A 27,431-nucleotide genomic window follows, 5' to 3' on the forward strand; every position below is an offset into this window, starting at 1 on the left:
CCTCAACTTGCTCTGCCTGTTAAGAATACCAGCTGACGAGTAGCTAGATAAGGAAAAGGTAGAGAGTGTGAATGGGTCAGAAGAAGGCACCAAGACGGGAAAGAAGATGCCCCCCCCGAAACCACCCTCCCACTGCTCCACCCTCATTAGCTCAGTAGGACGGGGAAAACTTGCTCTTAAGGATTATCTGTGACCAGGGAGTAGATACAATTTTTGCCCAGGAGACGGAAAAAATTTCAATGACACCTGAAAATGGTAAGACTGTGACATTTTAGTAAGAAACATTTTTTTATTTTAAATGATAGTACAAAAATTGTATATATAATATAGATCTGTATAGGTGTAAATACACACAAATGCTCACACACACACACACACACAAACTTGCTCATCAGAATCAAACCCTATTTAATTAAAATCCTAAGTAAAAAAGAGAAGTATACTTAAGTTTTCTTAAAACATACTGTACATAAAGCTGTCAGACAACCTGAAAAACTGAAGATGTTTTGAGAAGAAGCTAGGCACCCCACCTACCCTTTCTCTGCTCCCCCCAACACAAATGGCCTTGGCAGAAGGACAGTACACAGGGCAAAGCCAGAGAAGGGAGCTGCTGCTATCATTACTGTTGATAGAGCAAGATGCCTGAAACCAACTAGGAAGCACAGGATATAGGGTATGACCTAGATTAATTCTCAGAAACAAACCACTTAAGAATAAACAGAAAATATGTGGTAGGGAAGGAGGGGAACAGAAAGAGGAAAGACAAGGCCCATAGATTAGTAATGACCTATTAATTAAATTCTAGTGCCTGGGAAAGACTCAATGAGATAAGAACAATGGGGTCACAGACGCAGAAGTAGTTAGAGGGGAAAGGGGAGGAGAGAGACAGGGAATCACGATTTCCTGCCATTAACAAGCCAAATTGCTATGTAGTAGTCTGGAGTCTAGGGATATCACCCCACCTCCTAATCTTAACAGAGGCTTAAAAAAAAAAAGGCAGCACCACAGGTTCAAAGCTACTTAATTCGAATTCACATCCTTCTTGCTCCTGGTCTCTTGTTAAATATATTGGCATAGGAAATAGAGTACTAACTCAGAAGGGGAAAAGATCACATAAAGTGGAAATAGATAAGAGCCTAGAGCAGCACGTAGGCGCTCTTAATATGTATTCCATTCTAAAGCTCCTTTTCTGGCCATACAGAGATGTCTATATAACAAGTAGAGAACAGGAGGCCATTCTCCAACAAATCTGGACAAAAACCGATTCCCACTCAATATTAAAATTCTGGGAATAGTTCACTATATGCCTCATGTCTTCTAGCTCTGGGGGTCCATAATGTTGTTTGTTAGGAAAGAGCCACAGAAGCTTTCTCAAAATGATCATTCCTTCAAAGGCTGAGATGTCTAAACTGGGAAGCAGATGTATAGAATGTCTGCTCCTTCTGCCATGGAACTTTATCTAGGGTTTCTTTCCTTTTCAGAGGTGTAAGAAATTATACAAATGCCAGGCAAAACAGCTACCATAGGAGCTGAAAGGAGGTTTGCTCTGTGGAAAGGCAGCTCCATCTCTACCCCTGACCCTGCTCTGAATCTTTCAGTTTACGCGATGTCATCACACTGTATGCTAAAGAAATCTCTGCAAAGCTAGGTACTAGCTCTCCCTAGGGCCTCACTCCTCAGGTTTCTCATTACTGCCTGTTGAGCATGCCTCTCAGAAACAGGGCCAAAGTAATGCTTTTTCTTCCTCAGTGCCTTTACTCAATTGAAAGAAACCCTCTCTAATGTTTTTAATGAAATAAAAATATTTCCAGCTTTTACCAGGTACTTTAGAGTTGAACCTCAAATAAACAAAGAGAAAAGTGGGAAAATTCATATGTATTTATAAACGTACACAATATATACGTGCAGCAAAGGGGTGTTAAAAATGCCCTGGTCACAAAACACCTAACTTCAACTGGAGAGCCCTCTGTTAAATTCATTTCTTTTACAGCAATATAAAGAAAGAAAGTCATTTTGCATGCCACAGATTTCTAATATTGCTAAGCAGACACAAACATTTTAATAATGCAGTGCTAAGGCTGAAAAAGGAGGAGAGGCAAAGGCAAAAATTATGAAACACAGATCTGACAGAGAAAAAGAACATCTTTTAAGGTGCTGAGTTCAATATACAGAAAACCTAAAGCCAAGTTCTCCCATATTTCAATTAAGAGACCTCAACTCTGGCATTACAATTAAGGGATCCCACAGAGGTAATGATAGGAAGGGAATGTACATTTATACATTTGTAAGTAATTTCCCTGAAGCCAGAAACAAGAACAGAAATATTAAGATTTATTTCTTTCTCCTTTTTAGGGGAAAGCTTAAAACTAAAATGTAAATGTAGGGTCTAATATTCCTATATTAATACTGATATTATTAAAGCAGCTTTATTTTAAAGTAGGCAATCATCCTAGGCTTCAGGTTTCTCCTGCTCAAGTACCATCTCTGAACCACTTGTCTGTTTGATTCTCTGTAATCCAACCTTACCAATAAGCCAGTTGGAACCCCCAAACCCAGAAGATATAGCAACATTTTTCCAACTTCCATGGCTGATCCAGAAAAATACGCAAAATCATACAACAGTACTGCCATTCATGTCTTTAATATTTAATCTAACTACTTCAAGGGATCCTGACCTACCATTCTCTCTATGGCAATACAATTAGAGATCAAGTCCTATTTCCCTTCTCTGGGATGCTAAAAGGTCTATTCCAAGTAAATAAAAACAAATGCCCTTTTGCTACCCACCCCTTTCTAGACATTTCCCTTCTCTCTCTCCCTATCCCAACCCCCCCTTTAACTCCCTATCTCAGAGACCCCATCATCAAAAATGACTTGGGCTGTATTAGATATTTTACTGGGTGGGAATGATAGGCTCTTACAAAAGAAGAATACTAAGAAACTCTAAACAGTTCCCCCAAACAGTAGGGACTCTGTATGCTCAGAAGGAAGTGTTGGATGGAAACTCCCCGCCCTCAATCAGAAGCTACCTCAGAGAGTGAGGTGGTTGGGCCTGCATATTTTCTACACAGTTAACCTCCACTCCCTTAACAGGAAAGAATAAAAGAAGGAATTAAAGTCAATGTATGCACCAAGAACACACACAAAACACATCTAAGATAACACTTGGTCCCTCTATAGTTAAGCTAAAGCTTTGAAATGGCACACAATAGCAGCTTATTGTTAGCACCTGATTCACAAAGGGACTCAGAAAAAGGAAAAATATTGCAAACAGAAATAGGACGATTTGACAGCAGATACCACAATTTTACCCTCTCCCTTACCTAGGCTGCTCCACTGCATTTCTCCATCATCCCCAACAGTGCAGACTAATCTCTGATCATCTGGGAAGTGCTTAGTACTTGGTCCATGGAGAAAACCTAGCTACGGTGGCCCGCAGCCAAGATTAATTTCAAAACTGATATTTTTGGGCCTTCCTGGTGGCACAGTGGTTACGAATCCGCCTGCCAACACAGGGGACATGGGTTCGAGCCCTGGTCCAGGAAGATCCCACATGCCGCGGAGCAACTAAGCCCGTGTGCCACAACTACTGAACCTGCGCTCTAGAGCCCGCGAGCCACAACTACTGAGCCCGTGTGCTGCAACCACTGAAGCCTGCGCACCTAGAGCCCATGCTCCACAACAAGGGAAGCCACCGCAATGAGAAGCCCGCGTGCCGCAACGAAGAGTAGCCCCCGCTCGCCGCAACTAGAGAAAGCCCGCGCACAGCAACAAAGACCCAACGCAGGCAAAATAAATAAATTAATTAATTAAAAAAAACAAAAAAAACAAAAAAAAACCCTGATATTTTTGTCTATAAACCTCTAATATCCAATTCTGTTTGTTAAATTTGGTTTGGGGAGTTATGTTTTCAGTCTATTTTGAGCCCCAAATGATTCTGTACCTCTGGAAAACTGCAGCAAATTACTTCACTAATCAAGGTAAACAGAACCATGTTAACTGTCACATTTTATTCCAAATTAAAAATGTATGTTTTCCCCATGATTGATAATTAAGAAAACCATATTCTAAACAGTCATTCAAATGTTTACTTGGCACAGCTCCCTCTGGTTGCTTCTAATTTACAACAAAGCAAGCAAGCAAGCAAGTCCAGGATGATGACCTCTCCATAACCCCTCTCTCTCCATCCGTATTCCCTTTTTTTAAAAAAAACTCCAAGAAATCCCAGCAATGAAACACTTTCAAAAGTATAGAGGCAAAGGGAGCAGGCATAGTGGGAGAGAAGACAGTAAGGTGACGAAGCATCTGGTCAGAATCTTTGGTTCCTTACATTACGGCACTGGTAGTTCTCACTCCCTCTGCCAGCACACACTGAGCACCTATAAGGCAAAAAAGCTCTGCACAAGGCCTGACCTTAAGGAAATAGAGCGATTTACTCAACCCAAATAAGATGGAGAAAGCTATACAACATCCTCAGCATTCATCTCTCCCCCGGTCTTTTCTTGCATATGAGAGGATACCATGTAAGTTCCACAGAAAGGCACACTTAGAAAACTCAACAAAGTTTTATAAAATTAAAAAGTTGATATTAAAGCTTGACATTACATAAATAAATGGTTGGAAGCAAGTTGTTCTGACAACAGACTACCCTCCTGATTGCAATTTCATAAAATCCAGCCAGAGCAAAGTTGGTATCTCAGGATCAGATTGTTTCCTAACCCCACGAGCCTCTTTCTGGCCACTTTCCAGCATTGCAGAGGCACAGCCTGGAGGATTTTGGATTTATATACACTTCTCTCCTTTCCAGTTTTTAAAAATTCTATTTCAGTTTCTTAAACTGGCATCTGAGCTATGGACACACAATGGATGCAAATTTAGTCAGGCTATCACACATTTCTTTTCAGTGAAATTAACTCAGGATAGTGGGGAGTGCCTGCCCGCTCCTTCGGAAGTGGAATATATTTCTTCCTCTTCCCCAAAACTTGTGTCTAATCCCTCCTCGCAATTAGGTTTCTCCTCTAACAGGTACACATCATAAACCTAAGGCAAAGTTTCAGGTCACTTGATGGTACAACTATAATATTAAAGGCTCTGGGTGTGTCCATATTAGGAATATTATTTTAAAATCTTTTGATAGAAAGTCAGTTATTTAAAAAACAATCAATCTGCAACATCCAGCATTCTTTTACCTCTATGCTTCAAGCAATGATGTGAGCTGAGAAATTTGGTCCTTATTCTTTTGGTCCCTCAGAAGACTTGTTCCCTAAATTTGGCTTTGAATTTTCCAGTTGCATAGAGAGCCTTCCTGAGCCCAAACTCTGTACCCTGCTATAGTTTTCTTCTTTAGGACATTCTTAATTTTTATACAATGTTTGTCCTTTGTATTTTCTTTTAAAAAGAGGAAAAAGATGGACACAGCACAAGCTGTGGCCCTTGCACATTAAGTTGAAACAGTTTCCATGGAAACTCCAGTATGAGGCTCTGTGGTCCCTACTGCCCCAGTCACTTCTGTCTCTCTCTCCTCCATCTCCCCCTCTGTAACTACTACAGCATCTACCTCAGCCACCTCTTCAACCATGGTGAAATCAACTCCATTGGGCTGTTGTCGGGCCATGGCCTCTAGCTTGAGGCGGTACTGTTCTGCCTCCTGCTCTTTCTTTAGGAGCTGATGTCGGTATTCCTGGGCTCTTCGATTAGCCTCCTGGAGTTGCTGCTGAAGTAGCTCTCTTTCAGTGCCTTCCTGTAAAAGTAAACCACCACAGGTAAGAATTCCTGAGAGTAGACAAAAAAAGAAGGGTTTGGGCCTTGAAAGTTCTGGCTTTTGAATCTTTGCCTTCTCTTCTCTCCACCACTGCTAAAAACATTACCTTGCTTTCCTCCACACTGTTTGTCATCTCTTCTATCCTTGGTTTCTTAGTCAGTGGCAATTTCTCTGCTTCTTCTGCCTCTTCTTCAATGACAGTCTCCTCTGCAACCTGACCGGCAGGTACAGTTAGAACTATAAGCCAAAGGACACCAATTGGAGGTGATGAATACATAGTAAAACAAAGAGACTTTGCTTACTTTGAATCAGACAATAAACTAAAATATAGGGCTTCCCTGGTGGCGCAGTGGTTAAGAATCCACCTGCCGATGCAGGGGACACGGGCTCAAGCCCTGATCTGGGAAGATCCCACATGCCACGGAGCAACTAAGCCCGTGCTCCACAACTACTGAGCCTGCACTCTAGAGCCTGTGAGCCACAACTACTGAAGCCCATCCACCTAGAGCCCGTGCTCTGCAACAAGAGAAGCCACCACAATGAGAAACCCGTGCACCGCAATGAAGAGTAACCCCTGCTCACTGCAACTAGAGAAAGCCCGCGCACAGCAACGAAGACCCAACGCAGCCAAAAAAAAAAAAAAAAAAATCTAAACTAAAATATATTCTCTGATATCTCACTGTTCATATCTCTTTGGATTTTAGAATCAACAGGCAAGGCATGGCTTTACAGAGAGAAACCAAAAAGATTAGAGGCACTAAGAAGACCTCAGAAAGGAAGTGTGAAGATTTGCAGGTTTGGAAGCCATGCAGTTAAGACCCAACTCTGAGGCTTTTCTATAGAAATGTCTGACTGTAGATCAGAAGCTGTGACCACTTAGCTTACAATTCTGCAGGAATAACTTATCTAAAGTAGGTCTGAGAAGCCACTGCAATGAGAAGCCCGCGCACCACAACTAAGAGTAGCCCCCGGTCTCCGCAACTAGAGAAAGCCCGCGCGCAGCAACAAAGACCCAACACAGCCAAAAATAAATAAATAAAATAAATAAAAAAAAAAAAAAAAAAAAAAAAAAAAATAAAGTAGGTCTGATATCTTAAATAAGAATTTTGAGAAACCTTTCATGAAAGCAGTTTGCCATTAGCTGTGTCTAATTTAACGATTTCTCTTATAGATAAGTGAGAAAAGGGTCAACACACATATGCACACAACACACGTGATGCACTACACACCTATCCGAATGGCTAAAATTAAAAAAAAAAATAGTGATACCACCAAACGCTGGCAAGAATGTGGGAAACTGGATTATTCATAAATTGCTGGTGGAAATGTAAAATGGTACAGTCACTGTAGAAAATAGTTTGGCAGTGTTTTACAAAAGTAAACATGCATTTACCATATGACCCGGAAATTTTACTTTTGGAAATTTACCCCAAAATTGAAAACTTATGTTCCCATACAACCTGTACGTGATTGATCATAACAGCTTTACTCAGATATAGCCAAAACCTGGAGACAGATTAAGTAGGTAAATGGTTAAACAAACTATGGTACATCCATACCATGGAATACTACTCAGCAATAAAAAGAAATGAACTATTGATACAAACATCAACTTGGATAGACCTTAAGGGAATTATGCTGAGAGAAAAAAGCCAATCTCAAAAGGCTATATACTGTATGATTCCATTTATATAACATTCTTGAAATGACAAAAGTATAAAGATAGAGAACAGATGAGTTAGTTAGTGGTTGCCAGTGGTTAGGAATGAGGTGGGAAGGGAAGTGGCTATAACACAAGGGATACAGAGTAGCACAAGGAATCTCGGTGATGGAACTGTTTTGTATCTCAGCTTTGGTGGTGCTCATGCATTAAATTGCATAGAACACAAACTCACAAATGAATGCATATAAAACTGGAAAAAATCTCAATACGGTTGGTGGATTGTACCAATGTCAATTTCCTATCTGTAATATTGTACTAGAGTTATACAAAATGTTACCATTGGGGGAAACTGGGTGATAGGTATACGGGATCTTTCTGTATTACTTCTTACAACTATACATGAATGAATATATGATTATCTCAAAATAAAAAGTTAAAATTATACTTAGGTTTTAGGATGCATTACGATGTTTGTTTAAAGCAGATTTACCTAGTTATTTGGTTTGGTTGATTTTAAGATTAGCTTGTATTCCTTGAACACTCATCAACTGATAGCAGTAGAAAGCAGCTTGGATATCTGCTAAGTGGAAATGGAAATTCTGTCTGGGATTAAAAATTTCTTACAATTAATTCACAAAATTTCAGCTCTCCTTCTTTGGGCCTGGTTAAACGCATCTGTAAAAAGTAGTGTAGTGGACTTCCCTGGTGGCGCAGTGGTTAAGAATCCGCCTGTCAAGGCAGGGGACACGGGTCTGAGCCCTGGTCAGGGACGATCCCACATGCTGTGGAGCAACTAAGCCCGTGCACCACAACTGCTGAGCCTGCGCTCTAGAGCCCGTGAGCCACAACTACTGAGCCCGTGTGCCACAACTACTGAAGCCCGTGCGCCTAGAGCCCGTGCTCTGGGCTCAATGAGAAACCCTGCACACTGCAACGAAAAGTAGCCCCCGCTCGCTGCAACTAGAGAAAGCCCGTGTGCAGCAACAAAGACCCAACGCAGCCAAAAATAAATAAATAGGTAATTTAAAAAAAAAAATTTAAAAAAAAAGTAGTGTAGTTTATCTAGGCAAAACCTCAAATTTTATTTTTTCCTTAAAACAACTTCGTTCTCATTTATTTAACTCCATTACAAGCAGAGTCTCTCACTTACTCAATGAGCCCCCCAAAACTTTAAATGATAATCATGTCCACAAAAATATCAGTGGTATATTTCCAAATAAAGCTCCAAGAACTTATGATACCAAAGCCTGAATTATAAAGGTTTAATTTCTACTCTTTCTTCCCATACTGCAAAGATCCATCAATTCAAATAATTTGAAAATTATAAAATCCCCATAATTATTTAGGCCAAGTCAAAATTTTGATGACACAAAAGGTAATTATACCAACCCTCCTTCTTCAACCTCCAGTATTTCTGAGGAATGAAGTTGTAATGATTAGTTTCTTTCTTTTTTCAAAAAAAATTTACTTATGTATTTTTTGAATAAGTAATACAGTCACATGGTTCAAAGATTAAAAGCTATAAAAGCATATACATTGAAAAGCTTCCTATCCATCCCTAGCTACCCAGGTGCCCTGCCACAAGGGAACCAATGTTATCAATGTTATTTCTGAATGTTCTTCCAGAGGTAGTCTAAGTCTATGAACATATTAGCAAATATACATATATTTCCCTTTTTAAAAAATACAGGGGCTTCCCTGGTGGCGCAGTGGTTGAGAATCTGCCTGCCAATGCGGGGGACACGGGTTCGAGCCCTGGTCTGGGAAGATCCCACATGCCGCGGAGCAACTAAGCCCGTGAGCCACAATTACTGAGCCTGTGCATCTGGAGCCTGTGCTCCGCAACAAGAGAGGCCGCGATAGTGAGAGGCCCGCGCACCGCGATGAAGAGTGGCCCCCACTTGCCGCAACTGGAGAAAGTCCTCGCACAGAAACGAAGACCCAACACAGCCATAAATAAATAAATAAATAAATAATATTTAAAAAAAAAAAAATACAAATGTAGCATGCTCTACACACCCTTGCATCTTGCTCTTGTCACTTAATATATTTTGGAGATCAGACCATACTTGTATACAAGAATCTTCCTCATTGTTTTTTATAGCTGCATAGTATTCCATTGCATGGGTGGGGTGTATCATAATTTATTTATCCAGTTCCTTAATGACTCCTACTTAGGTTCTTTTTAATCTTTGATGATTACAAATAATGCTGTAATGAATAATTTAGTATATATGTCATTTCTGTGTGTGTGAATATAAATTCATAGAAAAATAACTTTTTAGCCAAAAGGTATATGCATCTTCAATACTGATATATATTGACAGTTTGCTCTTCAGAGGATGCAGTAATTTACACTCTCACCAGTGATTTATAAGACTGCCTGTTTCTTGCTGCAGTATTTATTTATATTTCTCTTGCATGAAAGAAGTAGGTTGAATGTATTTTCCTATTTTTAAGAACCATCAGTATTTTCTTTTCTGTGAACTACTAGTTGACATTATTTGCTCTTTTTTCCACCAGATTATTGGTTTTACTCACAGATTTTATATATATTAGGAGAATTAGCCTTTGCCAGCCTGGCTTCTGTTTCTTTTCCTTTTTCAGAGCTTCTTTGTCCCATCTGGCATCTGGCTTTCTCCCATTCCCACTACTTGCCTTAATGCCTCATTTTTTTTTTTTTTTTTTTTGGCCATACCACGTGGCATGTGGGATCTTAGTTCCCCAACCAGGGATTGAACCCGCGCCCCCTGCACTGGAAGTGCGGAGTCTTAACTACTGGACCGCCAGGGAAGTCCCCCTAATGCCTCATTTTTAGAGGTGTGTTGAGTGTCTAAAGTATCTTTTAATAAACAACTGTCTAAATGGGATAACTCACCTTGCTGTCCATCTTGCATAGTTACAATAAATGGCTGGCCAATGCCTCCAGTAGGGATTGCAGTTTGGATATTACCCAGAGGGACTCCATCGGTCACTATGGTGATGACCCTCTGGCCTCCACTCCCCACCACTTGCTGGATTGATGAGTCAACAGAATTTCCTTCTATGATTTCCTCTGAATTAGCTACAGATGACAAAAGGAAACATAACATTTCAGCTTTAAAAAAAATAGGAGTATAGTAATTTCAGCCCCCTTAAAACTGATAATATCAGGGATAGAAAAACTTGAAAAAAAAGTTAGATTCAACAGTTCACAAAAGCAAGCTCCTGTAAACAATGCTAAGTCAGAGGCGAAAAGAAAACAGGGAGGGCTTCCCTGGTGGCGCAGTGGTTAAGAATCCGCCTGCTAATGCAGGGGAGATGGGTTCAAGCCCGGGAAGATCCCACATGCTGCGGAGCAACTAAGCCTGTGCACCACAACTACTGAGCCTGCGTGCCACAACTACTGAAGCCTGCGAGCCTAGAGCCCGTACTCCGCAACGAGAAGCCACTACGATGAGAAGCCTGTGCACCGCAATGAAAAGTAGCCCCCGCTCGCCACAACTAGAGAAAGCCCGCACACAGCAATGATAGACCTAACACAGCCAAAAATAAAATAAATTAAAATAAATTAAAAATTTTTTTAAAAAAGAAAGAAAACAGGGAATGCATTAGAACAGTATTTTCTAAAATGTCTTCAGGGACTTCCCTGGTGGAGCAGTGGTTAAGAATCTGCCTGCCAATGCAGGGGACACAGGTTTGAGCCCTGGTCCAGGAGGATCCCACATGCCGCGGAGCAACTAAACCCATGTGTCTCAACTACTGAAGCCCGCACGCCTAGAGCCCGTGCTCCGCAGCAAGAGAGGCCACCGCAGTGAGAAGCCCGTGCAACTAAACCCATGTGTCACAACTACTGAAGCCCGCACGCCTAGAGCCCATGCTCCGCAGCAAGAGAGGCCACCGCAGTGAGAAGCCCGTGCACCCCAACGAAGAGCAGCCCCCGCTCGCCGCAACTAGAGAAAGCCCAGGCACAGCAACGAAGACCCAACGAAGCCAAAAATAAAAATAAATAAATAAATAAAATATCTTCATTGACATGTTAGCTTTCACTAAAGATAGGTTCTACGTACAAATACATTTTCAAAATGCTCGTTTAAATATGCTTAAATTTTTGTGTTTGTTTATTTTGTAGGAAGTATCAGAGACCCTAATAGACTAATGAGCATTGTGACTCTCTAATATAAAATAAGATATGCTGAGTTTCCCAAACATATTTTATCTCGGAACTCCTTTTTCAGAAAGCATCTTGAAAGTCTAAATAACTTTAGAGAGCTTAGAAAAGTAACTATAAATTAGAGTAGATCTATTTCTATAAGAAATAAAGGCATTTAATAGTGAATTAACAAAATAATATGTCAAGAAGTCAAAACATTGAAGAAGTCTGATAGACAAAAATAGTAGATGGCTTCTCTCATCTGACACATCAACAATAACATTAACAGCAATGACACTATGTGCCAGGTACCTTTCTAAGAGCTTTACATGTATCATGTTGAATAAAGATTTCCAGTTTGGTTAGTCAGTATCCCCAATAACTATTAGGGGAAACAGCTCCTACCACTATGAAATTTCTATATCTAAAGAGTCACAAGTAGAACTTTGCAATAAGTGGGGTAGGGACTATCCATATGAGACACATTCAGGCAGTTCAGTGGAAATAGAGCATTCACACCTCTTAGAAACAAAGAACAGTTAAATGTTATAGCTGAAAGGACCCTGACAGGTAATTTAATCCAACCATCATGTCAGAGATGAGGAGACTGAGACCTGGAGAAGTTAAATGATTTATCCAACATCAAAGAACAAATCAAAAGACTAACAAGTACAAGTTTAATACATTGCTTTTTCCTCTGCCATGTTGTTCACTCATACACATCTGAGTAGAGATCTTTATGATTGTTGCCAGTTGGAAAAATAGGATTGGAGGAATGTTCTCAGCATCCAAATGTCAACAGCAGAAAGAAATCAACAATCTGCTTTCATTTAAGATGGAGCAGACTGCCAGAGGTTTCCAGAAAGATTCCTAAATGACTATTTAGCCTTACCTATGACTATTTGTCCCCTACCTATATGAAGCCTTAAGCCTTTTCCCTGTGGGTCACTAGCTCTGGCTAAGTGACCTGAAACCTTTCTGTTTTAAAATAAGAAGGGCACTATACAGAATGTATCTTCACAAATCCACTGGAAATGCCAAAATAACATCTCCAGTGAAAATAAAAGCAAGCCAACCTGAGGTACAAAGAATATAACAATGAGCGAGGTAGCAGTCCCATGTATTTTGATGCTTTAATACAAGATATTTAGGCTGCTATTTTGAATCATTCTATGATAGCATCAGACAAAACATAACATAGAGTATTTCCAAAACTCTGCTAATATAAGACTAAACATTTCAATCTGATGCAACTGGAGTCAGGGTAAACAAACTTGAAGCTGCAAAACTACAAAGGAATAACTTAGTCATTCTCTGATATTATTCAGCTGACTGATTATATCACTTAGCAATTTTTCTTTCTGATGCTAAATGACTCTACATCCCTTTATCCTAGCGGTCTCTAACCATAATTCTTTAACATTTCATGCAAATTAAATCTGCTGGAGATTCAAAAGCAAAAGAAGAAATGGTGATTCACCCAGCAGATATCCCTTACCTACCTGTGGCTCTGTGTGAGTTGCAGAGGGGGGCTGATGCCTCAGCAAGAGCTGCAAGGGTGGCCAGCACTGAGGTGGTAGAATTTGAGAAGTGTACTGTTGAGGAGGCATGGGGGTCACCTATTTCGGTAAAAAAGGCAAATGAGGTCCAGCGGAGAGAATAAATTGAGATGAACTAAAAATGGCTTATTAAATCAAAACCTCAGCTTTTCACTCTAATGTGCTTAATCTTGCTCTCTAATACAAACTTACAAAAACCAATTATCATGGTGTTAAAACTCTTTTAAGGTTTAAAGTCTTCCCTTTAAAGTGGATTAAGGTAATATGCTTGGTATAGGGTCACACTACATTCCCTTCATTTGATCATTCTCTTGGCATTGCCAATGCTGAGCATCAGTAGCTGACAGACCAAGAGTGCCACCCACTCCCTAGGCTGGCTATGCAGAGCTCTCCTTGGCAGCAGGCAGTAAGCATACAAAGCATGCCTCACCCCAAACTAAGCAGTGGTGAGCGAATAGGCCCCTCCTGGGCTTTACTCAACCATGCTACTTCTATTCATCAGCTAGAGAGGTGAGAAGACTAGGACTGACCTCAAGTGCAAAAACATTAAAAACCTGAAGTTTCACATATTGAATGTCAAAGGCTAAACAATTACCTACTTTACTTACTTTAGTTATGTCATGATGTGCTTTTAAAAAACAATTTGTTCATAACCTTTTTCTCTTGTATCTGTGTGATATCCTTACAGCTAAGTTCCAAGAGGGAAGTGTATTAGATCTGGCAATAGGCACTCCTAACTTTATGAACTGAAAGTATTACTCAACAGTTTTGCATCAATCAAACTTTTATAACATGAATTTCATTTCCCTAAGTCTTTCACTATAATTTCAGAGATACTTATTGTACCAGTTGTGAATTAATTGCTTCTTGGCTGCAAATCCACTCTTCTTTGCCGTATCTTGTGATACTGAAGCTGGACCCCATAAATATTTCTTGTCATCTGGCATGAGATTAAGTTTTGTCATACAGAAGTAGTGGCTGCTCCCCATACTGGCTATTCCTGTTTTCTTTAGAGTTCTCCTCTGCTCATGGTAGTTACTCCATTGTTACTAACAAGTGTTTATAAATTAAGTTTATAAACTTATAAATTATATACTTATATATATATATTTTATTATATACGTATAATAAAATAGATATGTTTATTTTATATGTATAATAAAATTACGTATAATAAAACTACACCATATGTAGCTTTGTCTCCTGACTGAAATGTGACTGATACACTTATTTTCTTTTTAAATGTGCTCTTTTTTTTTTCTTAATTTCATTTATTTTATTTTTGGCTGCATTGGGTCTTCACTGCTGCACGCAGGCTTTCTCTAGTTGTGGCAAGTGGGGGTTACGCTTTGTTGCGGTGCGCAGGCTTCTCAATGTGGTGGCTTCTCTCGATGCGGAGCATGGGCTCTAGGTGTGCAGGCTCAGTAGTTGTGGCTCATGGGCTTAGGTGCTCGGCGGCATGTGGGATCTTCCTGGATCAGGGCTTGAACCCATGTCCCCTGCATTGGCAGGCGGATACCTAACCACTGTGCCACCAGGGAAGCCCTAAATGTACTCTTAAGTTCTCCTACTACTATGCTTTAAAAAAGTCAATTATCTGTAAAATACTTAAAAAAAACTTAAAGTCCTTTTCTGATATGATTAATCTAGTTAGTTTAACTGGTTTATAAATTTAAATTTCAGAAGATTTTTCCATAAAAAGGTGGATTACTTGTATAATACACATAGCTGCAAACTATCTTAGTCAAAGCTTTTGGATGATGACTGTGGGAGTGAAGATAAGGGTAGAGATAGTAATGATATCCTTATTTTAATTTCTCATAAAATACTCAGGGAACCAAATGGTCTGAGTAGAACACAGTGCTTGACCTCTAGAAAGGAGCCTGTGTCTATCTAATGACTTCAGTAAGAGCAAGATTCAGCTATAGCCTATACTCTAATTTTCCTGCTTAGTTCATGTTTTTCTTATCACTCAGACTATCGTACCAAGTGCTGACATAAAACTCAGAGATGAAACAAACAAGGAACAAGCAATTTTCAGATATATGCCTCATGGAGGTTGGAATATATGTGACAATAAGTCACTAACAATAAAAAAAAAAGGTTGTTATTATTTTACCACAGTTAAAACACACACATACACACACAGACACACACACAAGCAAGGCTGTTATAATTAAAGTTCTAGGACAGGGCTTCCTTGGTGGCGCAGTGGTTAAGAATCCGCCTGCCAATGCAGGGGACACGGGTTCAAGCCGTAGTCTGGGAAGATCCCACATGCTGCGGAGCAACTAAGCCCGTGCGCCACAACTACTAAGCCTGCGCTCTAGAGGCCTCGAGCCACAACTACTGAGCCCGCGAGCCACAACTACTGAAGCCTGCGCCTAGAGCCCGTGCTCCGCAACAAGAGAAGCCACCGCAATGAGAAGCCCGCGCACCGCAACCAAGAGTAGCCCCCACTCCCCACAACTAGAGAAAGCCTGCGCACAGCAACAAAGACACAATGCAGCCAAAAATAAAAATAAATAAATTTATTAAAAAAAAAAAAGTTCTAGGACAAACATCTGGTAGGCCACCAAGCTAAAGGAGAATACCTGGGTAGAACTACTTCATGAGAAAGGCATTATATACTTCTTAGCATACAATGATTCCAACCTAAGGGTGCTCTCCCTTTGATTCAAACATAATGACTCACCCAACTTCCCCTCAATAGCAAAATGAAGAACTTATGTGAAAAATTAGGTTTAGTATTCTGACATATACAGTTGAAACTAAAGAGATGATGCAAATTACCTCTTTAGACTTACCCCAGGGAGTTCTAGGAAAATAAAGTACTTTATTGTTAAATAATGTTAATTCCTTCATTCTCTTTCATATAAGACCCCCACATCAAATAAAGTGAAATGTGCACGGTTGCTGTTGTTTTTGGAAGGGAAATGGCATTGTTAGTGACAACTTTTTACCTATTCAGAATGAGGCTTATATAAATAAATAAGCTCTTCAGACCAGGATTTAGGGTAGTGTGCTATGGTCGGCTAGGCAACCTCAGCAAACTAGATCCAGAAAAATTAAGTAACTTGCCCGGGGTCATGCAGCTAGTAAATGTCAGAGCCCAGATTAGAACCTAATTATTAGATTCCAAAGCCTGTACTCTTTATGAACCAACATAAGGCAATTTATATTTGACTTTGGAGTGCATCTTATGATTCTACAGAAACAGGAAATTCATCTTCATAACTTTGTTTTGCTCTGATTAATGTTTAGTCTGCCTTCCCAAATCACTGCAGTTTGATGGTGGCACTGATGACTGATATCTTTAGTCACAAATGGAAAATTGAAAGCAAACTTTATAATCTGGATTTTGGTATCAAAAATATCCACCAAGGACTTCCCTGGAGGTCCAGTGGTTAAGACTCCGGGCTTCCAATGCAGGGGGCATGGGTTCAATCCCTGGTCGGAGAACTAAGATCCCACATGGTGTGGGGCGCAGTAAAAAAAAATCCACCAAAATGATAATCCTAGGATACTTTCAGTTAATTCTTTTTTTTTTTTAAGGTCTTTTCAGTTAATTCTTAAAAATATTACTGGATGATAGGAAACAAGAGGCCTGCCCCGCCATTCAGGAAAAGAAAATCCTTTAACCCAGTTCAATAACACAACCTGAATTTGGCTTATAACTTTTCTCCTTTCTTTTATCTGCACTGATTAAACATCAGATAGGCCAATCCCCTAAAGGGGAATAGCTAGGTAGAAATGCTTCATGAGTAAGATGACACTGGAGAGATCAGCTCTAATTATGTGACGGTTTAGCAATTTCAATTTGCCGTTGTCAATATACAGAAGAGAGAAAGAAGAGTAGGTTTGCCAAAAGCAACACGACAAGCATGATATAGGTCCATGGGAATCAAGGCTAAGAATCTCTATCCTGAATGTCTTCAACTTTGCTTATCATTCCAGATAAGAATCTGGAGAATTTCAGTAGTTAGACTAAAGACTTAACTCTAGTTCTTTTTATTCAATATGTGTTTGTGAACATATAACTTTATTGGCTTCTAAAAACTTTTGGATTAAAAAAGCACTTGTTCTAATCAGTGTGGCCTGAACCACAACAAATCCAAATGGCTGTGAATATTCTGATTACAGTGATTTTAAACAAGTTGATAGTTTATAAAATGAAGGTCACTACTGCCCCCTTGTGGGCATGATGGACTCAACCTTCACTGAGAAGTTATATTTCCACTTAACATTAGCTATTATTGAAGCCCTTTTATAAAATGGGTACTGAAATACAAAATCTCAGTCTCACAACAACCTCATAAAGTAGATTATTATATACCAATTTTATATATGAGTACAGAAGGCTTAGAGAAGTAATTTTTCGAAGGTCAAGCATCTTAGTCAAGTAATAAATCAGTATTTGAAAGCAGTTCTGAATGCAAAATTCTAGGTATAGTGTGTATATGTTCTTTCTATTTTACAATGCCTCTCAATAATAATACCTCATTCAAGATCTTCCTTTGATATTTTACAAACTTAACTATGAATACAGTTGCGTATTTTTAAATGAAAGTCAGAAACAGAAAAAGAAACCAAGAGTCAGTAGGAAAATTTATTTAAATGAGGACACAAGTTCCTTCATTATAAAACAAGTATTTGTAAGGAGATGTTGAAAATAAACTCAATTTGCTCCTTTTTATTTTTATTTTTAAAAAATTTTTATTAGAGTATAGTTGATTTATAATGTTGTATTAGTTTCTGCTGTACAGCAAAGTGGATTTGCTCCTTTTTAGATAGATATTTTTGTTAAAAACATACAAGTCTCAAAAGATCAACACCAAGTGCTTTTCTTTGCTATTTTGTTGTTATATATGTTCTCAAGAACAAATCAAGACTCTTACACTTTAGTCAAATAATCACATATACCTCTTTTATATCAGCATTCCAACAACCATTTATGTTTATTCTCCTTTGTTACTGCCTTAGACTATAAATATTTAACTATTTTCCTTAGCAGTACCATATTAAAGCACCCGTATATTTTCATTTTGAGGTCAGACATAACCCTTCAACAGATTAATCTGTAGAATATTTTACTTTTAACACAGCAAACACTTATGTACAATCCCAATGTATGATTTTCCCTTCCCCTAGAAACAGTAAGTGCATTAGCTTTTAAATCTATTATAAATCTTCCATTTGGGGAATATTTTAATAAAGGAGTGGGTATCAGACAGGGTACCTATTCATCTCATAAGAAAACCTGTAATTCTGTTCATTTAAGTCTAAAATAAATGTCACATTATCAGAACATTACCTGAGGTTGTTTTGGTGCTGGCTGAAGAAACAAGGCTTGCGAGGTTGACAACTTCTCCTGACGTGAAGATGAATGGGGTACCCATAGTCACAGGGTTGGCTCTCTCAGGATTAGCATTCACCTGATTCTGCATTGCTTCCTATAAAACAATGCAAGATATTTCAAAGTCAGAACACTTACTAACCAGCCTTAGTTATACAGTTACTGAACAGCCCCCCCACAATGCTCTGTCAAGCAGAACTAGTTCCGGCGCACAATGTCCCAGGGACCTCACAGTTCTCATTAAGACGACTGTTTTTTCTCAGACCAGGGCAACACAGACATTAGATTGCTTTCCCAAGCTTATCTCTACTTTAGAAAAAAAAAAAGGCGTTATTATTTGCAAAAACTTCTAGACAATTCACTTAACCTCTCTGGATATTGGTTTTTAATTTGAAAAATAAAGGGGGTGGCCTAAAAAGTAATTTCCAGCACTAATATTCTATGATCAATTATGTACAACACAATGTGCTAGCTGGAGATCCCTGCAGAGAATCTACAGAGAACAATATTCTCCAGAGTTTTGTCCAACTACTTATTCCATTCTGCCATTGAAGAAATCCCTAAGAGAATATATAACAAGCAAGTAAATGAGTGCCGGATTTTAAAGTCTAGTTCCATATGCTGCACTTCTGCTTCTAGAGATATCTGCACAATTTCGGTATAAAGATGCTTATCTTTATTTTATTTTTTTACTTTCATAAGCAGTTTTCTACAAACATGATCACTACTAAAAAAAAGTCAAATTATAAAAGGGCTCTAAACAAGGAATTGAAAGTTGAAGAGAATAACCAGTCTATAGGGAACCATATGTCAGAAAAAACCAACCAACCAACCACTGATAATACAGTAGAAATGGCTATTTTTTTACATATAATTATCCCCTTGCTAAGAGCTTCAATTGAAACGGATTATCCATTCTGATTACTGTAAAATTCCTTCTTGAATCTGCCCCTCTACCCTCCATTATCACTTCCTTAATTCAAGCCTTCATTGGCTCTTGCCTGGCCTAATGAAGGTCTTCAGCATTAAGTGTCTTCTCTCTCAAGTCTGTACCACACTCCAAACAATCATCGTTTTAAAAAATCTTATCATATCAATTCTCTACTTAAAAGCTTCTATTGGATCCCCCTTGCCCACAAAATAGTCCATACTCTTTTGCATGCCATCTAACAACCCTATGTTCAGAACTCAGCCTCTGAAGCCTTAGCTCCTGCCACTCCCAAACTCTGCTTCTCTTGCCCAATCTCTGGTCACAGAACTACTTACTCTTTCCTGAATATTCCATGTCCTTTCCCACCTCCGTGTCTTTGATTTGCTTTTTCTAGCCTAGAATATCATTTTCTCACATCTCTGCCTACTACTCCTTCAAAACTCAGTTCAGAGTCTACATATACTTTAATCCTTGCCTTAAGCATTATCAATACTCCCTCCTGTAACACTTACTAGGTATCTGTTTACCACCATAGTATTGTAATGCTTTATATCTTGTCTTTACCTTCATCATACTGTAAACACTCCAAGGACAGGGCTATGTCCTATTAATCTTTGTATCTCTCATCCTGTTATTTCCTGATATACCAGTGCTGGCTTAGGAAATCAATGGATGATATCATCACAGCTGATTTTTAATTCTGAGATGGCTTCCTTATGACTCAATATGCTTTAGAGCTATGTACTACCGCACAAGAGCTGATGTATATTCATAAAATATAAAGAGGATTTTAATATTATCCCAAGTCAAGTTTAATTAGAAAGAGAAATTTTCATGGAGAAAAAACATTCTAAAGCCAAATAAAACTTATTTTTGTACTGGCCACAACATTGTTCTTCAATCACCATGAATAATTCAGGGCTTTATAGAATATTATTATTTTTTTTTAAAGATACTAATGACACTGAGTCACAAGATTGAGATATAGTGGAAGTACTACTTTGATAAGATAGAGAAAATTCAGTTTTGATTCAGTTCCTACAAAAAATCCTTAACTTCAACTGAAGTATACTGTGGTGTATAAAAAGAACAGGACCTGAAGAATGACCAGAATCTCAGCATTGTTTTTCTCCAGGGCTATGTCAAAGGCAGATTTATCAAACTTGCTGAAAGCATGGACATCAGCTCCATATTTGATAAGTAGCTCTACAACATCTCGATGGTGGTGCTCTGTGGCCCAGTGCAAAGCTGTCATCTTCAGCATGTCCTTGGCATTCACATCTGCACCATTCTGTCACAGAAAAGTAATTTTTTTCAAAGAGACACTGGTTACAGTAGCACAGGTGCAATATCCCATCACCATATACAGAGGATTTCCATAGAGATTACACATATTCAAGTTTAGAAATGTTTAAGAAATATAAAAGGGAAAAACATGTCTCCTGAATTCAAATTCTCCTGAATGCTGATAGACACAATGCCTTAAATGAAAGGACCTTTTAAGGACATAATTGGAAATTATAACAGATGGGAGAGGAAGGGGAAAAGAACAGATTTTTGTTGCATTTATTAACAGAGAGCTGAGTGCCTGAAAAAATAGGCATAAGACCAGAGAACACCTGCAGAAGAAAAATGAAGAAAGATCAATAAAGTCTGTTTAGCCTTTAAAAAATTAGAAAATAAAATCCTCATAGCCATGATGACTCTTGAAAGAGATGCAATTCAATGCTATAAACTGTCCTAAACTTAATCTTTCCCAACCTAGTTTCCTACCACCTGTTTAAGTAAAAAAACAGGGAGGTATTTGTCTTTTTTACAATATAGACCCCTCACTCTTCTTGCTTTACCCTAACAAGTAGTTCCACGATGTGTGCATGTCCATCAGCTGCAGCCATGTGCAAGGGAGTCCTGTCCACTTTGGTCCGGGCATCCCTGCTAACGCCTGCTCGAAGGAGCACTTCTGCTGTGGAATAATGACCATACTGGGCTGCAAGGTGGAGGGGTGATGTTCCAAGCTGTGGGAAAATAATACTCATTTAATATCAACTGTGTGCAGAGTCCTAAATCATTACTGGAGGGATACAAATGAACAACAGGTGACGCCTAGGTTCCTGTCCTTGGAGAGAGAATCTGGCTGGACAGATAAGCTGAAGAAATTATTTCATTAAAATTAATACACTAATGGACAAATAAATATACAACCAATTAAAGAAGCGCTAAGTATAATGGATTTAAGTCAGGTGGACTTACCAGGTAAAATTCCATAAAGGGTATGATTTTAAATAGGGCTTAGAAGAAGGTTAAAAAAAATGGATAGAAAAGAGCATTCTGAGTCAGGGATAAAGGGAAGGGATAGGCAAGTTCAAAACAATTCTAGGAAAAGGGCAGAGACTAGAAAGTTACATGTGAAATTTAGGGTACAAATTTAATTGGTTGAAATAGAAGTTTGTTACCACAGTAAAGCAAAGCAAAAAGACTGATAAGATGAAGTGCCCCCTACTCACACCCGCAGAAAAAAATAGCAATTGTGTGTCAATAGCAATAAGCAAGTCTGTATCATCTCAAAGTAAGTCTTGTTACTAATCACAGTTATCTATCAGCATCCATTTTGGCCAGAGATCTATTCCTTTCTCGTGTTATGTTCTCTATTTTAAAACCTATTTCGTTTATTCTTTGCTTTTCATATATTCACTCTCTTTACCTGACTGGATTTAATTCACATTGCTCTTTTCAGTTCTATTTATAGAAATGCAAATCTCATGGGTTTCCTTTCTTCCTTTTTGTGAAGTTCTAAGAAACTGCTGGCCTCTAAAGTTATGAATTAATCACCCCAGAATAGAGGACAGTGCTTATCGAATTGTTAAAATTAGGCAATGCTTACAAAATCTATGAATGCTAAGCAAGCCCATGTTATAACCTGGACCTGGATCTTCTGACACTCTGCTCTCCAAGTTGACTGTCTGAACTCATGAAATTACACCTTCCTCTTTAATGTTTTTTAACAGTGGTAAAGGAAACAAAATGGCTAGACTATTCCTTATTAATGAGGACATTTTAGAGAAAAGGAAACAAGGAGTTTCATTAGTTTAGAAATGCACTCAGTATACTGATTTTGTTTAATTTCTAGCTAATTACAGCCTATAACCCAAGTACACTCCAGGGAGAAGTAAACCTTTAGAAAATACTCTAAAAAAAATTATAGAAAATCACAAGTATATAGTATCTTACAATTACCACCCATATATCCACAGGAGATTCTTTCAATTTGGAAAACTAAAAGAAAAGGAAAACCACATATTCAGATGAGGCAAAGAAAATGAAATGCTTGTAAGGAGACTGAGGCAGAAAGAGAATGAAGAAAAATCAATACAGACTGTTTAGCCTTTAAGAAAAAGGTTGGTAACAGCGCACGCTGGGAATAATTAAGAGAGCTTACCCAGTCTGTGGTGAATGGGGCACCATTTGCCATCAATGTTCTCACTTCATCATCTTGGCCTTTTCTTGCTGCTTCTAGCAACCTCTTCCCCAAGTCCACCAAAGACATCTTTACGCATAGGAACACAAATTTTTGGGAAGCTGTCACTCAAACACAAGGAAAGCTGCCTGTAAAATGTTTTTAGAAGACCTCTTGTATGTATGTTTTTAGCAGACCTCTTGTATACATGTAAGATATTCTCAAGTGGACTATCTGATAAGGCACTTCTTTTCTACTTCATCTAACACAAACAGTCAGATATTTGGGAAGTTTCAGGCCCTAAACCATAGTTCCCTCACTTTCCATCTCCAGAAAAATACTTTGGAAATATGTGAAACGCATTACTGCCTTTCTAGCTTAAGGAATCAATAAAACAGCATTTCACCCCTTTGAAACAACCATGGGTAGAAATAGTATGTTACAACAAAAAATGAATAGATAAACCAAGGATATTGAGACTCAGGTACATGGCAGACACTTTTTCAAAAATGAACAGAGACGTCACTGCACCTGTTGGAGGTGTCTCAGCAACACCTAGAGTTTTTTTTAAACAAAGTCATCAGCTTGGCCAGATTACATACTTTGTTTAAAAGTATGGTTATGTCTAAAATCATTACAGTTTTTCACTTAATAATGTGGGCATTATTAAATCTTTGTGAAAGCTCGTAGTAAAAAAAGCATCTCAGTAGGAGAGATTTTTTATTCCCTGTAAAAGGCAATAGCCAACTCTCAGTTATTTAGGGTAAAAGAAAAAACAAAACTGTTGTTAAACACATGAAATCAAAGGTAATAAATGGTGGCGATTAAGTCTGAAGAGCATGCAAAATGGTCATTTAAATGGATGGTTACTGGGACTTCCCTGGTGGCGCAGTGGTTAAGAATACGCCTGCCAATGCAGGGGACACGGGTTTGATCCCTGGTCCAGGAAGGTCCCACATGCCGCGGATCAACTAAGCCCGTGTGCCACAACTACTGAGCCTGCGCTCTAGAGCCCATGAGCCACAACTACCGAAGCCCGTGCGCCTAGAGCCCGTGCTCCGCAACGAGAAGCCACGGCAATGAGAAGCCCGCCCACTGCAACAAAGACTAGCCCCTGCTCGCCGCAAATAGAGAAAGCCCGCGGGCAGCAACGAAGACCCGTTGCAGCGCCCTCCCAGCCCCCCCAAAAAAATGATGGTTACTGTAAATTAGAAACTGGCCTGGGTATAAAAGATACCCAGGATAGTGAGAAGTTCCTATATGCAATGTAGAATTGTCTGAATGGTATATAATCACCACTCACTACAAATCTTCCAACCAACGAGGAAACGGCTATTCTTGATAAATTTAATTTTTATTATGTTTCATCTTGTACTGCTTTGTCCATATTGTAAAAAGTAATTTCTCATTAAAAAAATGAACAAAGAGAGTCTGCCATTTCAAGGAAGACAATCGGCAGTATTTACTGCCAATTATCAATTATAATTTCAGCTTCCATGCAAAAAACAGAATTTTGGGAATATCCACCACCATGAGTTGATAGCTTACTACAAACTTTTCTCATAAAAGTAGTGGTGATACTAATGAATGTGATTTTTTATATTGTATAAAATGCATCAACATTTGGAGGATGGGAATTATTTGGTGAACCAATATTTTTCAAATGACCAATGCATGTTACAAAACCATGCTCAGGTAAAAAGATTCATTCAAAGTGAAAGCAGATCAATGGGTTTTAACGTAATCAAGTATAAAACATTCATTGACATGGTTTCAGATTCCTCATTGCAACTAACTTTTAAGAAATTGCCACTTGTTGAGTTTTTGTGTATCATCAAAGAATATCCAGAATTACCTGAACAAGCTATTAAAATACTCCTTTCTCCAAGTACATATTGCAAAAGACTGAATGTAGGATAGATATGAAAATAAGAAATACATATGAAAATTATTAAGCCAGAAGTTAAAGAGATTTGCAAAAATATAAAACAATGCCATTCTTTTTTTTTTGGCCGTGCTTGTGGGATCTTAGTTCCCCCCGGCCAGGGATTGAACCCAGGCAGTGAAAGCGCCAAGTCCTAACCACTGGACTGCCAGGTAATTCCCAAACAATGTCATTCTTCTATTTCTTTAACTTGGAAGTTATTTACTTTCATAAAATTTTGTTATTTATGTTAACATGTAATGGATTTATTATTGTATTTTAATTAACATTTAACAATTAATTTCTAAACAGTAAATAGCAATAGATAAAGCAGATTGGAGTCCTTAATAATTTTTAAGAATATTAAAACATGAAAACCAAAAATTTTGAGAATCATCTAGCCACTATGTGATTTAGATTTATTTTATTTAATATTCCAATCTATATCATAGAATATTGTGCTCAAACATGGGTATCCAGGAAACCACCAGGGTAGTTTATTCAAAATGAATATATAGTCCAGGCCCTGTGACTGGATGGGAGCAGAGGATGAATTTTAATAGTGTGAAAGTCTATAACCTGATCTAAGTTTTTACGACTTAAGAAAATGTTACAGAAAAAATGATAGCATACCCTTCTTACAGAAAACTTATATTTGCATTCCTCCATGGTTATCTTTCTTTTAAAATATCAAACCTGCCTATTTATTTATTTATTTATTTATTTATGGCTGTGTTGGGTCTTCGTTGCTGAACGCAGGCTTTCTCTAGTTGCGGCGAGCGGGGGCTACTCTTCCTTGCGGTGCTCGGGCTTCTCACTGCAGTAGCTTCTCTTGTTGTGGAGCACGGGCTCTAGGCACGCGGGCTCAGTAGTTGTGGCTCCTGGGCTCTAGAGTGCAGGCTCAGTAGTTGTGGTGCACGGGCTTAGTTGCTCCGCGGCATGTGTGATCTTCCCGGACCAGGGCTCGAACCCGTGTCCCGTGCACTGGCAGGCGGATTCTTAACCACTGCTCCACCAGGGAAGTCCCTACTAATAGTTTTTGTTTTTGGCTGCACCCATGCCCGCCGTTGTGGAAGCGCAGTCTTAACCACTGGACTGCCAGGGAAGTCCCAACTAATAGTTTAAAACAAGAACAAACATTGTTAATCAACTATACTCCAATATAAAATAAAAAGTTTAAAAAAAAAGAAAAAAACAAAAAATAAACTGACAGAAACAGTGAAAAAAAAAAAAGAACAAAATTTTAGGTGGTTCATTAGCAGAAATGACTCTCACATTTTCTCAAATTATACTATATATAAAAAGTATATCACCAAGACCTAAACACCTCTACTGGGAATTCCCTGGCGGTCCAGTGGTTAGGACTTGGCGCTTTCACTGCCGGGGCCAGGGTTCAATCCCTGGTTGGGGAACTAAGATCCCACCAGCGCACAAGGCGTGGCCAAAAAAAAAAAAGGAAAGTCATGGAATGTCCTTTTCCCAAGATGTTTTCAAAAGAGAGATGAGAGAGGAAAGTCCTCCTGGGAAGGGGGAGCAGAATAAGATGATGTCAGCTGGCTCAAGGAAATCTGTGAGAATAGGAGAAAGCTAACGGGAAGGAGAAATGGAAGCGAAGAATCCATGATCTGACGACATTTTTTTTTCTTTTTCTATTGCACACGTCCCCACTGGGCCGCCAGCTGTACAAACAACTGTGCAAGAACTGGAGGCGGGGCCCTTACTGCTCTTGCTCAGCTTACTGAGCTCACTATTAATCTTTAGGCTATTACTGGGGTCAGAGAATTAGGGTCTCCGTTTTCTCCTCTATCACAACTCATCCCGTGCCTCACAGCGATGTTCTGTCTTTCTGGAAGAAGGGGCAGGGAGCCAAGGTCTCAGCCTAGGGGGCAGCCCCCGGTACGGGCTCCGCGCTGCCCCCTAGTGGTCACCTCTGTGGCCTTGGTTTCCCTCGGTCCAGCTCCCCAGCCCCAGGTCTTACACCCACCCCGTTCTTCACCTCCTCCCAGTCCCCTCCCCTTCCTCCCGGCAGCATCCCCTTCCTCTCCTTCCCCCAGCCGCCCCCGCTCTGGTGAAGGGGCACCGCTCAGTCTGCACCCAGAAGTCCGGGGCTGGCCTGGGAAGCGGTGCAAATTTTCAAGGCAGTCTCCCTCCCAGCCGTGACACCCCCCCGATTCCACGCATCTCTTCTTCCCCCTCACCTCCTCGTCCGGGACGCTGCCGGCTGTGTTTTCACCGAGCCCGCCAGTTTGGTCCTGTTTCCTTCTCTAGTTAAGACTCCCTGTCACTGACGGTTACTTTTTGACCTTTTCACATATGCATATTTTGGGGGCCTTTAACCCCCCCTCGCGGAGAAATGGAGGCAGCAAAATGGCGGACCCGGAAGTGAAGACTCGGCGAATATAATTTCTGGCGGAGGAATCTATGAAGAGAAAACTATTAGAAAACCCACATTTGCATTCAAAAAGAAGGGTGGTGTACCCCAGAGGCTCATTTTCTATGCTCGGAAGGGCTTTGAGATAAAATAGTGTGTATCCGAGACATTTTAGACAGGACTATTTAGCGAGGCGGAGGATTATCGATTACGTGTCTTATAGTTCCGGCAGGGGACGGACCCGATGGTTTGTTTTGGCGCCAAGAACCCCGCAAACCGC

General features: G+C 39.4%; 1 protein-coding gene across 8 annotated transcripts; it reads right to left on the minus strand.

Annotated features, from left to right (window-relative positions):
* Positions 1–27,138, minus strand: GABPB2 (GA binding protein transcription factor subunit beta 2). 8 transcript variants are annotated; one of them, XM_061183510.1, is made up of 10 exons: positions 26,979–27,138; positions 22,839–23,005; positions 21,250–21,417; positions 20,499–20,693; positions 18,430–18,568; positions 13,059–13,175; positions 10,303–10,488; positions 5,868–5,998; positions 5,558–5,740; positions 1–43 (listed from the first exon to the last, which is right to left on the minus strand). In XM_061183510.1, the coding sequence occupies exons 2-10, from the start codon at positions 22,944–22,946 to the stop codon at positions 20–22; spliced, it is 1,251 nt and encodes a 416-aa protein (XP_061039493.1). In that variant the 5' UTR covers positions 22,947–23,005; positions 26,979–27,138; the 3' UTR covers positions 1–19. The 8 variants fall into 8 exon arrangements, with proteins under 8 accessions (XP_061039493.1, XP_061039492.1, XP_061039490.1 ...); XM_061183509.1 differs by lacking the exon at positions 1–43 and adding an exon at positions 312–4,379; XM_061183507.1 differs by lacking the exon at positions 1–43 and having other exon boundaries at positions 4,547–5,740; positions 22,839–22,946.
* Positions 27,139–27,431: the final 293 nt, after the last annotated feature.

This window comes from Eubalaena glacialis, chromosome 3 (genome assembly GCF_028564815.1).
Source record: "Eubalaena glacialis isolate mEubGla1 chromosome 3, mEubGla1.1.hap2.+ XY, whole genome shotgun sequence".
Taxonomy (NCBI): domain Eukaryota; kingdom Metazoa; phylum Chordata; class Mammalia; order Artiodactyla; family Balaenidae; genus Eubalaena; species Eubalaena glacialis.